This window comes from Alligator sinensis, unplaced genomic scaffold, assembly GCF_000455745.1.
Source record: "Alligator sinensis unplaced genomic scaffold, ASM45574v1 scaffold738_1, whole genome shotgun sequence".
In the NCBI taxonomy this organism is placed as follows: domain Eukaryota; kingdom Metazoa; phylum Chordata; order Crocodylia; family Alligatoridae; genus Alligator; species Alligator sinensis.
In genome coordinates, this window is record NW_005842382.1 from 596507 (window position 1) to 611019 (window position 14513).

General features: G+C 44.8%; 1 protein-coding gene across 10 annotated transcripts in view; it reads left to right on the forward strand.

The window, feature by feature from the left end:
- Positions 1-11252: 11252 nt before the first annotated feature.
- The window catches only part of LOC102368144 (sodium channel protein type 2 subunit alpha-like), a 107244-nt gene continuing 103983 nt past the window's right edge, over positions 11253-14513 (forward strand). For all 10 annotated transcript variants that reach the window (XM_006029479.2, XM_025210956.1, XM_006029483.2 and 7 more), the window contains exon 1: positions 11253-11519. In XM_006029479.2, the coding sequence (XP_006029541.1) occupies positions 11253-11519 (267 nt within the window). The remainder of the gene's footprint in view (positions 11520-14513) is intronic.

The window sequence follows — 14513 nt, forward strand, 5'->3', positions numbered from 1 at the left end:
TCCTTTCATTTTTAATTTCTCCCTTCTTTTGGATTTCTCCACCCTTCTAGACTTTTCTTCACTCTGGAAATGTCCTCCTGCTACTCCCTTTTTCTAACTGGGTCTCTTGCTTCCTGTTTTCCTGGTCAGCATGTCCCAGTAGTTCAGAACTCTGCACATGCTGAGTCAGGATTGAAGGTGTTACATGATACATCATCGCATAAATTCCTCTCAGCACTTTCTACCTTTAGAGCTGCAGAAAGAGATTGTTTTAGCTAGGATGCTGCTGCTGCTGCTTAGTGAAACTGACTACTGCAGCCCCTTTTATCTTAACCTAAGGGGTAATCCCAGTTCTGTTATGTGAACGGACATTTATCAGACTATAAGGTGCAATATTCATTATCACCGATCCCTAAACAGAAACTTGAGCCCAGGTCTTTGCATCTAAGAAGTTAGTGCTCTATTTAGCTGAGAGCAAGATTTTATAGCCAAATTATAACCTCTTCAAAATAAAAGATTAGAACAAAAACAGTAATTACACAGCCATTTTATAAAGGAGTCGTTATTGCACTTATTCTAGCAGTAATCAAATATATACCTGCATGACTGTGGTTCAGGTTCACTGAAATGAAAAAGCTCAGGAGTCCACTTCTTTTTAGTATCCAATTGGAGACATAGCTCAAGGCCTACCTAGTGCTCAAGTCCTCACAAGCCACATCCAGATGAGTGAGCACATGCCTGTTGTAACATCTCAAAGCAGTTTGAGACACCACAAGAGGCACACTGGGAATGAAAAAATGTTCCTCTAAATTTGATACCAAGAAATCCCAATTAAAAAAAAATGTGGAAAAAAAGCAGCACAGGGCATGCTCCTGGAGCGAGCCCTGAAGCAACCAGAGGCTGGGTTCTCCATAGCCATGCTCTGGCACCCAGCCAGAGCATCTCTATGGCTGCCCCATGCCCCTGCTGCTCCAGTATGCTGCCTCAGGGGGTTGCGGGTGTGGGGTTTGTGTGTGGGCCGCTTCATGCCCACTCCCTCTCCTCCTGCTCCCCACCCCCATGGCACACAGGCCCGGGAGCTGGCAGCCAGCTGGGCTGTCGAGGCACTTGCAGGCACAGCTCTGCAGTGGTGCAGCGCCACCTGACCCGGGGTCTGCACATGGCGAATGGAGCCATTCCAGCCTGTTCTGCTAGCGTGCAACTTTGGACAGGACCAGGATGGCTCCTGCCACCACTTGGGGTGGGGTGGGGCTGGGCCGGGCCAGACCAGCACCATTTGCCATGTACAGATCCCAGGTCAGGCAGCACCCACTGGGTTGTGCCTGCAGTATGGCATGAGCACCCTGATGGCCCAGCTGGCTGCTGCTGCCAACACCTGGGGCTGTGCATCACAGGGGTCAGTGGGGGAGGTGGGCATGTGGTGACCTTCCCTCAACTCCCTTACCAAACCCCACATCCCTCCCACCCCCACACACCCACCCATGAACCCCACATGTCATCCTCCCCTACATACCCAAATTTAAAACAGAAAACATACTTGGATGGAAGCGTGAGGTTATTTGTAATGCTCAACTTTGTCCGCCACTGAGGAACAGCACAGGGATTTTTGCCACCCTCCATTGTAACATACTTAAGAACTGGCAAGAGTGGGCACCAGCCAGAGACCCAGAGCAGTGCTCGGCAGTGCCAGAGCTATCCTGCTTGCTTCTGCACAAATTATAGCTTTCCATGTATAGAATTTAATTATTGGACCTTTGCCTTGAATTTGTCTCCTTCCCACTGCTACACCAGATCTGGGGGACGGGGGTGTTCAGGCAGCTCCACTATCCTCTGCCCCCGGCCACTTCTCTCCCCTGCAGCCCCTTCCTCTCAGACCTACCCTCTCTGAGCATATGGAAGTGAAAGGCAAATTTGAAAACACTGACCTAGAAATAAACATACCTGTAGTAACCTGCATATAAAGAAATTACTATAGGTACCCATAGACTTAATTCATCCAGAATTGATGCAGTTTACCTCTTTTGAAACTGCTACAAGTTTTAGCACAAGTCCTCCATAAACATACTTTTAAGAAACACTTGTTTTATAAGTACTTGTATATAGTACAAACCATGCTTTTTTTTGCACAATTAACCAATGTAATGTAATATCAAGAAATATATCTAAGACATATCTACAATGGGAAATTTAGTACAATAGGAAAATGAGTTACAAGCAGCAAAGATCAAAGTAGGTGCACTAATGCTAATTCATTAGTAGAGACTGGGTGCAAGATTTATTACCCTATTGTAATGAAAACTTATTTTCAGAGAGTATTTCAGACCCACTGGAAAAATGCTCGATCCCTGTCTATGGTAATGTTAACATTGCTTCTACCAGTGGTTCAGGTGCCACATTCATGGTCTTTGGTGCAATGTGATTCCATATTTCTTACTGCATTTTCAAGCCACAATAGGACTAATAATTAATATTATAGTGTTATAAAATGAAAACAACTTTATCAAATAAATAGAATATTGCTGCACTAATGACTGTAGGATGGTGCATATGCACCCTTTAAGACCAACATTATGGACATAATACAACAGATTTGAATCTAAAATGTTCTAATTTGTAAGATATAAAAGAAAACTGTTGCTTGCTTCACGAGGCCTAAGGGAGATGTCAAAGAGCTACAATCAACATTATAAATCTTGGATGCGATGAGTTGGGCAAATGCAGCAGCTTAGTTTTTAGTCTCCAGAGAAAGCTTGTTGCTGAGGTAATTTTCAGCTTCCCCTACTGAGAAGAAATGGGGTGGAATTGACTTCAGGATTTTTCTTATTGTAGGATATAATAATATGAACCAGTTCTCTGGCTCAGGCTGTTTCTAGCATGTGTCAGTGAAGGTCACAGCCTTGCATAACAACATAAACATTTTTTTTTAAATAAGTGTTTTAGCATAGTTGAATATTACTGGGTTGCCTACTGAATTCTCCAAATGCCTCAATAATTTCTTTTTTCCATTTATACTGCATTATTGCTTTGAGCTTCCTCCAGGATATCAGTATTTACAATAAATACTTCTATTGTATTGTATTCTATTGTATTGGTTTTCCAGGCTTTTGTTTTCATATTATATTATCTTCTACTGAAGAGCGCCTATCATCAGGTGTCCTTATTCTGGTTTTGTGTTATCACAGGTAGTTTATGCTATAATCTATAGCTGATTTTATTTCAGTGATCTTAACGGTAATGATATCTACTAGCTTTGTTGTTGTTGCTATGTGAATCTAGTCTACAAATGAAGAAGACTTTTGTTGACATGACAGGAGCATTAACTACCATGATAGTTACTGGAAATTCAGATTTCACTGCATAGGGCCTCAGTTTTATTTGTCCCAGTTTCTTTTGTAGATTTATTGGTCTTTTCCCCCCAAAAGAGATACCAAGGACTTTTCCTGAACTTGGTAAAGAGGAATTCATTATTTTAGCTCCCAAACCTTACCAAATTCAATTGCTACACATCTGCTATGGCTGTTAGAGAACAGTCAAACCAAGGAGGCTCTACTTTGTTCCCTCTGACACTTCTGCCCTGTTTTGTGAGGCCAAATTCCAAAATCTAGATTACTCAAATGCTGTGAGTACACACTTTCAGAGTGAGAGTTAAAAGTTGGAGGGGAAAAGAAATGGTAGTACAAGTAGTTGAATTGGGATTGTTAGTAGTTTATTACTTCTGCCCTCAATAATTCCTGCATCCTACATTGAAAACAGTTGAGATGATGACTGGCAACCATTGCCATCTTGCCATTGTGTGGTGACTTATGTGAAACAAGTGAAGCTGGTTGAGAATTTTTGTCAATGTTTTTTTTCAATAGAGTACAGGTTAAGAAAAAACTATTTTCAATGAGAAAATGTTAGTTTGTTGACTTGTTTTGATTTTGCATTGGAAAAAAATTGCATGGAATTGTTTTCCTTCAGTTAATCAACCTACAATAAAGTTGTTATTCAGAAGTTCAAAAGCTTTAACTGAAAATGTATAAATAGTCCATTTTCAGGTTTCTAAACATTTTGGAACTTTTCTTGCTACAAAAATGTTTAAGTTTATGTATTTTGAATGTAGGTTTTGGAAACAACTTCCCAAGTGTAAGACTGTCTCCTGTGATAAAAATTACATTTTCTGAGAAATGTTAATTTAAGCTGGTTTTCTAAATCCATTTCCTATTCCAATATTATAAAAGTGTGTCCATCTGTCTGTAATGCTTTATTCACACTCTGATTGGCTGTCAGCCAATCAGAGCATGAAGAAGTGTTTGGACATGGCCCACCGCCATGATGGTGGGGAAACGAAACAGGGGCTGGAGCGGGGGGATGAGGCCAGCACAGCTGGGCTCTCCCCCCCTGCCCTGCTCCCCGGAGGCGACGGCAACCAAGTGGATGGAACGGAGGAGTGAGGCCAACAGTGCTAGCCTCACCACCACCTGCCCCCAGCTCCCTGCAGGTGATGACAATGGAGCAGGGGAGTCAAGGCCACTGGAGCTGGCCTCGCCTTCCCCCCCCTCCCCCCCCTGCTCCTTGGAGGTAACAGTGGCAGTGGTGGCATGGGGGGGGGAGAAGCAGGGTCGGGACACCGTGGGGAAGGCAGCCAATCAAACAGCCAATTAGAGCACAAAGAAGCATTTGGACAGGTGGCAGCCCGCCACCATGATGGTGGGGACATAGGGGATGGAGAAGGGGGCTGTGATGGCCTTCATAGATTCATAGATCTAGGGTCAGAAGGGACCTTGTAGATCTTCTAGTCTGACCCCCTGCCCGGACAGGAGAGAAAACCGGCCTCAGATGACCCCAGCCAGGTAAACATCAAGCCTGTGGCAGGGAGTGGGTAGTGGGCCCAGACCCCAAACAGCAGGATGGAAGTGGAGAGTGTGCTGGGATGGGGGCGGGGGCACGGGGATCTATCCCCACATGCTCTTCCCCCCACCCCCGTCACTCTTGATGGGCAATTGGCTAGTGGACAGATAATTACCTTCCACAGAAAGCCAAACTAATGAAGTCTAACTTATAGCCTTATCAGCAGTTTTAGGTAAAAAGCTAACAAATTAAAACACATAGAGATTCACCTTCCTTCTGAAATTTGGAGTTGACAACACTAGAAAATAAGTGAGCCATATTGATTGGTATGTGCAGTGTTCTGCATGAACAGATAATTCAGCCTTGTGTCTTCTTTTGTATCACACGATATTTAAAATATATTTTCTTTTATACAGTCCCTTAAATGATAAAGACTAGTTAAAATAACTCCTGAAATATGTCATAAAATGCTGCCAATGACATTATAAAATATTTTTAAAATGTGATAATAATATGGCCCTTCCTTGACCAGAAACAATGGGCACCATTCTGCAACTCCATCATTACTGGCAATCCATCAATTCAAAGATGATCTCTACGACGGTTCATTGAAGGGTCTTGAGGTGACTTAGGAGACAAATCCTTGAGCCACAGATCTGTCCCTAGAAGTTGCAGGTCTTTCTGCAGGGGAAAGTAGGCCGTAAGCAACGATTTCTCTCTTTTTCCTTCTGCCGATCTCTCTTCTCTGCTTCGAGGGTGAGAGGCTTTACCTCAAAATGGAGAGATGCTTGGTTGAGGTTTTGGCACAATTGGAGTCAATCGGCAGCTAGCTCATCCCAAGCCTTGATGTCAACATCTGTTTTCTTGAGGAATGCCTTCAATGTGTCCTTATAGCATTTCCTTTGGCCACCATGAGATATCAGGCAATTACTAAGCTGGGAGCAGAGCACTTGTTTTGGGATCCAAGGCTCAGGCATTCACACACAATGTCTGGCCCAGTGAAGTTGGTGTTTGAGGATCACCAACTCAATGCTGGCAATATTGGCTTCAGCAGTGATACTGGCATTTGTGTGGCAATCTTCCCATTTGATGTGGAGGATTTTCTGGAGGCATCATTGGTGATACCTCTTCACGCTCTTGACATGATGACAGTAGGTCTGTTGCAGGGCACCAAGATATGCCTGCTCCTTTAAGGGCAAAAGCAGCCTATCGAGGGAGCCCTACAAGCTAGGCAGAGCTCCACAGCTGCAGGCTGCCTTAGTAACAAGCTAATGGGGTAAATAACTGGCACCTGTAGGTGATCAAATGTCTGGAAGGAGGCTGGGGCTAGTAGAGTTTACTCTTTCTGGAGACTGCCAGAGGAAGGAGTCCCTGCCAAAGAAAGCTACACAGAGGCATTTGGTTGACTGCTTTGCTGCCTACAAGTGCGGTAAGACTCCAGGAGCCTACAAGTTACCCAAGGCTAGAATCTGTGCTATCCTAGGGGTGGAAGTTTGCCTTCTTAAAGGGGCAAAGCATGGTTTTCAGTGTTACTGTTACGTTATAGCCCAGGGCTTATGTTTGTGTTGTGGTTACACTGGTGGTTTGTGATGAGGCTATTAGGGGAGGCCTTATTAGTGCCCAGAGTGGGGCACATGATTGTCTAGAACCCTAGCATCAGAGGGGTACAGCTACAGGGTGCCGGACAGCCCAGCAATAAAAGGAGGTTAACTAGAGCTAATGCCTCACAGTCAGGCCTGACACAGTGGGTCTAGGCTAGAAGGCCTTGCTATATTAAAGGGGCAGAGGTCGAGTAGGCTGAGGCCCCAGCGGAGGGTATAACATCTGTGTAACATCTGTGAGGCATGGGACACAGTGTAGGGACAATATGGAGGGACAATATGGAGCCATGTATCATGAACCCTTGGCATCAGGGCATTAAATGGGCAGCCTCCCACCTTGAAACAACTATTTAATTTGGTTACAACAAAGTCATGGCAGCAAAGTCAGGTGGGTGGACTGCCCTAGACATGTGGGTGGGCCAGTATTTTGACTGGCCCCAGGATGGCACTCTGTCACAAGGTCACCCACATTTCACATCCGTAGAGGGAAGTGGGGATGATGACTGCATTGTAGACCTGGATCTTGGTATCTTTCCAAAAATTGCAATGAATAAAGATACGTGGAGCAATTTCTGAAAGGAGGTACTTGTGCACCAAATCCTGTGCTGGATCGCCTCATCAATGTTCACTCTCTGAGAGAGGTAGAGGAAGTGCTTGACTACCTCCAGGGTCTTTTCCTCTATGGTAATTTGGGGAGGAGGGTCATATTAATGGCCTGGGGCAGGCCAATAGAGCACTTCAGTATTCTCAATGTTGTGAGAGATGCCCAAAGTTCAATAGGCTTCTCTGAAAAGATCCATTGAAGTCTGGTGTTTTTTCTGTGTGCACAATGATGGCTTGAATCATCGGCATATTGAAGGTCAAGGATAGCTGTCTTGAGTACTTTGGCCCTTATACCAAAACATCTCAAGTTGCAAAGTCCTCCATCCCTTTGGTATTCGGTGTCAATTTGTGATGGAGCAGCCTTAGTGCTCTGTCACTCTAAGGGCTAGACCAGGGAAATGGTAGGTGCGTGATGAGGGCAGCCATTTAATGCTCAGCTCCCTGGGATGGAGAGAGCAATTTAAGACCAGCCAGCAGGGAAGAAACATCTCCTTGCTGAACTCTGGCTTCAGGAACACTGTGGATATAAGGGTGAGGCTATGGGGAAGGAGGAGACCTCATTGGTGCTGGGCATGACCTGAAACTGCACACTGCTGGGGAAGGGTGGCCTAGTGGAGCTCCTAGTGTTGTGGGAGTCGTCCAGAAATGGCAGGTCAGTTACTTCCCCGGTGAAAGGTGAGTAGGTGCACCTAAAACCCCCCAGCCTCCACATCCCTGGTGGGTTTCATCTACACAAGAGGAGCCCAGGCTCACAGGACTCCTGAGGGCCTCCCAGGGTCCAGGTCGGGGGAGCGAGCTGGAGCAGCGCTGTGGCTCCTCATGAGACCTGAGGTTGCAGAGGCCCTGGGAGGGGGCCAGGCATGGCTGTGACCAGCTCACCCTCAAAGCATGCAAGGCCCCAGGATTTAGGGGGCCAGGCATAGCAGCAGCTACCTGAGCCCTACAGGGTGGAAGCCCCAGTGAGGGGGTGGTGTGGAGCCCCAGTGAGGGGAGCCCAGTATGTGGGGCCAGGGGCCCAGTGTGTGTTTGTGTATGTTTGTATGTTCATCTGTCTAAAGGAAGAACCCAGTGCAAACCACTGGAGGAAACATCTGTGAGGCATATGATGGCTGAAGTGTGCAAACACTGCCCCATTAAAACTGGGGTATTTGAAGGGCAGCCTCCTACCTACTTAACATTTTAATTAGATAACAACAAGGTTTGGCAGGTGAGCAAGGTGGGTGTGTGGCGCTCTCACACTTGTGCACCCTCGGTGCTGTATTTCCCCACTCCCTGGCTCTGCCTCCCCTACATCTCGCCTACTCACCAACCATGAGGATCATTGTGCCGCCATGCCAACTCCTGGCTTCAGCTCCTCAAATACCTCTGATGGATCTCTGCCTCCTCACCCTCTGCTGGGAGTGCAGGCTTCGAGTTTCAGTCTGCCCTTCACTCTCAATCCTTGGCCTGGCTCCGTCCCTACACTGAGCCTGGGTTTGTGGTGCCTACCGCAGGCTCGGAGTGGATTATGCCCGTCATGTGCTCTGTAGGTGTCAGCTAGTCATGGGCCTCTACCCCAGGGGCTAGGGGTTGTGGCAGGGCAGAGTTGTGTGGGGGGTCTGCTCGATGGATAACGCCACGGCAGACTGGGTGTCCCACCTCCTGCTTCAGCCCCCTCCCACACCTAGCTTCTTCCGGGGTTTTTACATCTCCCACGGTGGCATTCACAGCTGATGAATTCAATAACAGTAGACTCAAGTTCAGGAGTGCTTCAAAGTGATTTTTCCATCTAGTTAGGATAGATTCATTGTCTTTGAGGACCATCGAGTCATCCTGTGATCACAAGAAAGTAGGACCATGGGAAATTGGGCTGTAGATGGCCTTCATAGCCTGGAAAAACCTATGCATATTATATTTGTCAGCATAGAGCTTTATCTCTTTAGCTTTATCTTGCCACCATTGTTTTTTGATTTCTTGGATCCTCCTCTGAGCTTTAGCTTTGAGGAGCTAATGCAACTCCTTCTTTTGCAGACATAAGATGTAATCTTGCCAAGTAGGATGAATCCTTCTTGTCTGGTCATGGTTGGCTTAGATTGGTGGCACACTCAGTCTTGGTGTTGACAGGTGGTAAAGCCAATAGATTCAGCACAAGCAACATGGACAGGGGCTTTAAATCCCAACCAGAGTTCCTCAGTGTTGCCTTCATTTGTGGATGGGGCAGACAGCTTTCCAATGAGACCCCACTGGAGATCCTTACCAACTTTTGGGTCATGAAGAGGTTTGGTGTTGAGAGTCCTTCACATTACTTTTGGCTGTTTTTGGTGTTTTGGAGCAAGCTGGATGTTCATAGTGGATCTGACAAGATGGTCCTCTGCTTCTACGTGTCCCTGATCAAAAATCCTGTTGCCTCATATGTAGGATCCCCTCTACATATTGCATAATATGTGTAACTACCTGGTTAACAGCACAATTAATTTACGCCAGCTACATGTGCAAAGTAACTAGTATGCCTAAAAAAGGTCCAACCAGCTATAAAGTAGGAGCTGGAAAATGTGCAATAACTTTATACCTGATTTCCATCTGGCATTAATTTGTATGTTGCCTTGTCCCCACAGCTGGGAGCCCCATCAGCTGACAGGGCTTCCAGATGTGGGGGTGCCCAGGACTCTCAGACATGGAACTGTCCCATGGACTACTGTAGCTGGGAGTCCCTTCAACTGAGGAAACTATGAGCCACCGTGGTGCCCCCACAGGCTGCCATGCCTGGGATCCATCAGCTGATCAGAGCTCCCAGCTGGGGGCAGGGGGGGTGGAGGTGGCATGTGCACCCCTGTGGCTGGGAGCCCCATCAGCTGACAGGGCTCCCAGCGCCCCTGTGTCTAGGAGACCACAACTACTACTACTACTTTCTTCCTCCTTTTTCTTTCTTCTTCTTGTGTCCTGGCTGAGATTGTTGATGACAGGTATTTAACAGAATTCACAGGAGAATCTGACAGGGCCGTGATTTGAGTACTTCTGCTATGTCCTCAGTTGCACTGCCCCAACTGCAGGGGTGCATAGAGCTCAGATCAGCTGATGGGTGCACGTGGTGTGACCTTCAGCTGGAAGCCCCATCAGCTGAAGGGGCTCCCAGAGGAACTTCTTTCTTGTCAGTACAGGCAGAACCTGGGGTCAGGCTCCCCCTGCACTGGCAAAAAGGCATGATGGGATCTGATTCATGATCCCACAATCATCATGAATCAGGTGATTCTCCTGCCATATATTATGCAACTAGCTGGTTAACTGAACAATTACTTTAGACCAGCTACATGTGCAAAGTAATTATCATGCCATGTGGCATGGCAGGTGGCGCAGTTGTGTGGATCATGCACCAGATCCCATTGCATTTTTACCTACACATATAGAGGGGCTGTAGGAGGCACAGCTTTTTGGTTCATAAAGTACAAGCAGTTTGGCAAACCTTGTGGGTCCCAATCTACTCAAATGATCAAAATAATCCTTAATACAGTAGATCACCAATACGAAAGTATTTTGTCCATATAGTAATCAGTTTGCTCTTAAATTAGCTCAATTATTGCCAAACAGCTTTCATTATGAATGAAATGACCGCTTTAAATAGAGTGCTTGGGGTTAAAAGTTCAACTATTGAGAATCCTAAGAATTGATGTTTAACAAATAAACATATAACCCACTGATTCTCAACCAGGGCGAGCAACACCATAGGGTGCCATAGATCCTTTTAAGGTTGTGGTGGTGTGCTGTCCGGTATCAGCACTATTAGGTGTGGAAACACCTAGACATGATTTACATGGTTTAGAAAAAGGAATGAGGATTCTTAGTTCTAAAGATATTCTAACCTGTTGTCATGTTTCTGAGTTCTTTGCAACAAAATAATTATTTTATTATTTTTCTGTAATTGAAAAATGAGTTAAAGCTAAAAGCTAGCATTTTCCAAGGTGTCTTGAGTCTAATGAGGGGGGCCTAGAGTCTAAAAGGGTGGGACCACTGATGAAATATAAAAGGCCTGGAGTCTAAAAGGCTGAGGACCACCCTCCATTAATACAATAAAGTTTTAGAGAGTATTTTAGAGAGCATACATTTGTATTTGTTGTTATATAAATTATGAAGAGTTATTTGTTTTTCAGTTTATTTTGGGGTGGGAGGTTCTCATTTACAGTTTTCCTAAAATCTCTGCATTTTTCTTTCCTAGGAAATTCTTATGCAAGAGGCTAAACGTAATTAAATTTGCAGGATGAAAAGATGGCACAGGCACTTCTGGTACCACCAGGACCTGACAGCTTTCGCTATTTTACTAGAGAGTCTCTCACAGCTATTGAAAAACGTTCTGCAGAAGAAAAAACTAAAAAGCCCAAACAAGAACATACTGATGATGATGATGAAAATGGCCCAAAGCCAAACAGTGATTTGGAAGCAGGCAAGACACTTCCATTTATTTATGGTGACATACCTCCAGGAATGGTGTCTGAGCCCCTGGAGGACCTGGACCCATACTATATCAATAAAAAAGTGAGTGTTTATTAAGAGTGTAGTGAGATGTCTGAGGTGACAGATTAGTAAAATACTTTAGAGAAACAGAATGGGGTTTTTTTCCTCTTCTTTTCCCTTTGTGAAAACAATGTACTGTTATTTTCATTATTTTTTAAACTTTAATCTAATTGTACCTTTCAATATTTTATCTTTTGGGAAACTATTGAAAGTTAAGTTTCTGCATTACTTCATCAACTACTAATAAAAAATGCTAAGAGTTTTTAATCACTGTATTTTTACAGCATTCAAGCCACAAAATCTACATTGAAAGGCCACTGGCCTGACTAATCTAACTCATGCTTGTTTTACAATGTAGATTCATTGGATTTAGTTGTCACTCCAAAGGTACACAAGTGGGGAGAGTACTGAGCTGGAAAAATCCTGTGTGTTTACACAGCAGAAAGTTCAAAAAATATAATTTATGAAAAATAAAACGTTGCAAAAGGATTCTATGATAGAGAAGGTTTTAGGTAACACATAGTTACTGTTGTTTATCCTTCGTAGACAAAGACGACTGCATCCAGTAGGGGGGGATAGAAAAGAAATGGGAAAGAAGTGGGGAGAGAGAAAAGAGAAAAGAAGGCTAAAGGAGGAAAGAGAGAGGAGGGAGGTGGAGCCTAGGTTGGGTGGGTACATAGGTGATATATAAGCCCAATCTTTGCCTTGAACAATCTGCTGCAGCAGCGGCAGGAAAGCGATAAGGACTGGGTACAAGAGGTTTTTGTTTTCCTGACCATGTGTTTCTTCATTGCTTCTGCCGGGCATTTGTCTTAAGGCTGTTCTGGATTGATGACTTCTAGGATGGATGGTTGTGAGCGATTTGCTCCAACAACTCTGGGTCAATGCTGAAACTCTTTAGGGCGTCCTTGCACTGCGTCTTTGGTGCACCATGACAGCGTACTCCATTTGACAGTTCACCGTAGAAGATTTTCTTTGGCAGGCGAGTGTCAGGCATTTTTGAAAGGTGGCCGGCATAGCTAAGATGGGCCGGTTTCAGTAGAGTGTGAATACTGAGGAGAGCTGATCTTCCGAGCACCTCGGTGTCCATAATCTTGTCCTGCCACTTGATCTTTAGTATCTTTCACAGGCAGCACAGATGGAAGTGGTTTAGTTTCTTGACATGACACTGGTCCAGGTTTCACAGGTGTAAAGGAGGGTCAGGAGAATGATGGCTTTATATACCTTCAGTTTCATTGACATTCCAGTGCCTCTGTGGTCCCAAACTGACTAATGGAGTCTGCCAAAGGCCACACTAGCTTTTGCTAGTCTCGCGTTGGCTTAGTCATCAATGTGGAAAGCACAGGAGAGTGTGCTTCCTAGATAGACAAACTTGTCGACCATCAACAGGTAGTTACTAATCCAACTGAAATGGTCCAGTGACCATACGAATTTTAATGGAACAAAACTTCATTTCATCATGCCCCTTACAGCTCTGCACAGTGTTGTAAAAGACCTGAAAAACAAATTGAGCAAGGAGTGCGGTGGTTCCAGAGCAGTTGCTCGTTGTGTATAAAAGAGCCCAGCACAGGACCACGTGAGGCGGAGATGGGAGTGGGAGGTGTCCCTGAGAGAGAGAGTGGGGAGAGGGTTGCGGAGTTGGGAAGCTTTGAGAACTTGGTCCAGTGTGTTGGAGGAGGCTGGATGAAGAAAGGAAGCAGGGAATCAAAAGAGGATTTCCCGGAGAAGAAATAGAAGTGCAAGAAAGGGAGAAGCTGCAAGAAGCAGAGGTGGGGCAGATGCTCCAGAGAAAAAAAGAAAAGAAGAAGAGAGTAAGCAATGAAAAACCAACAAACAAACCTGCTGGGAGTTCTTAGTTTTGATTTTTATATCGTTGGCGTTATTGACTGTTCTTAAAGAGGTTTGATCGGAAACTAGGAAGAACACAGGAAAAATACATTAAAAAAAAAGGAAAAAGAAACTGAAAGTAAAAACTTCAGGACAATTCAAGAAACAGTTCAAAAGTGAGTTTGATTATGTTGTATATCAATAAAGACAAAATAGCATAAAAGGTGTCCAAAAAAAAAAGGAAGACTTTTGTAAAAATAGTTATGAGTGTAAAAGAACCTGAAAGTTAATAAAAAGAATACTTCAGCTACATATGACTGTGGTTTGAGTAATATTCTTAATTTGTGCATCGGGTAAGAAAGGCATCAGATAGGTGAGCCACTGCTAGAAACTGAGAGAGATTACCAGTGACCTACTGCGGAAATAATACCTCCCAACTAATAACATCAAAATTAATAAAGATGTGGCAAGAGAGAGTCGGACCCAACACAAGAGGTGATAGGCAAGGCAGTCAGCAAAAACATCACATTGGTGCATTGGCTGGGAATTGAACGACAGTCACAGCAAGACAGATAACATGGAGATGCAAGCCGGCACTATGGGTGGCCCTGAACCACTTCAACAAACCTTGTAGTTGGTGAGCTAGCTACTCCAGCAGCAACAACAGCAAGCAGCTCATCAGATTGCACTTGAGGAAACGTGGTTCTAACAACAAGCAGGGACCCAGAGAAATCAAGTCCAATTAAAAGTTCCAAAAATGACACCCCAAAATGACCCGGAAGCATTCTTGGAGAGCTTTGAGAGAGTTGCATTGTCTTCAGGCTTAGATCGAAGCTGATGGGCAGGTCAACTGGGTGTGCTCCTGATAGAAAAAGCCAAAGCTGCATACTGAGCTATGCCATGGGGCAAAGCCATCGATTATGACAAGATGAAGAAAGAAATTATGTACCGATTGGACATCAATCTGGAAAGGTATCGGCAAGCATTCGTGATGAGAAAGAAGAATGAAGATAGATCCCCAAGGATCTTGCTTCAACATTTGGCAGACCTGTTAGAAAAGTGGTTGAAACCACAAGAGGTTTCTACAGTAGAATTATGTGATCAGATTTTACTGGAACAGTTCCTATTAGATCTGGATGAGAGTACTCAAAGGTGGGTGCATTGCCACCGTCCAAAGTCTTCAGCAGG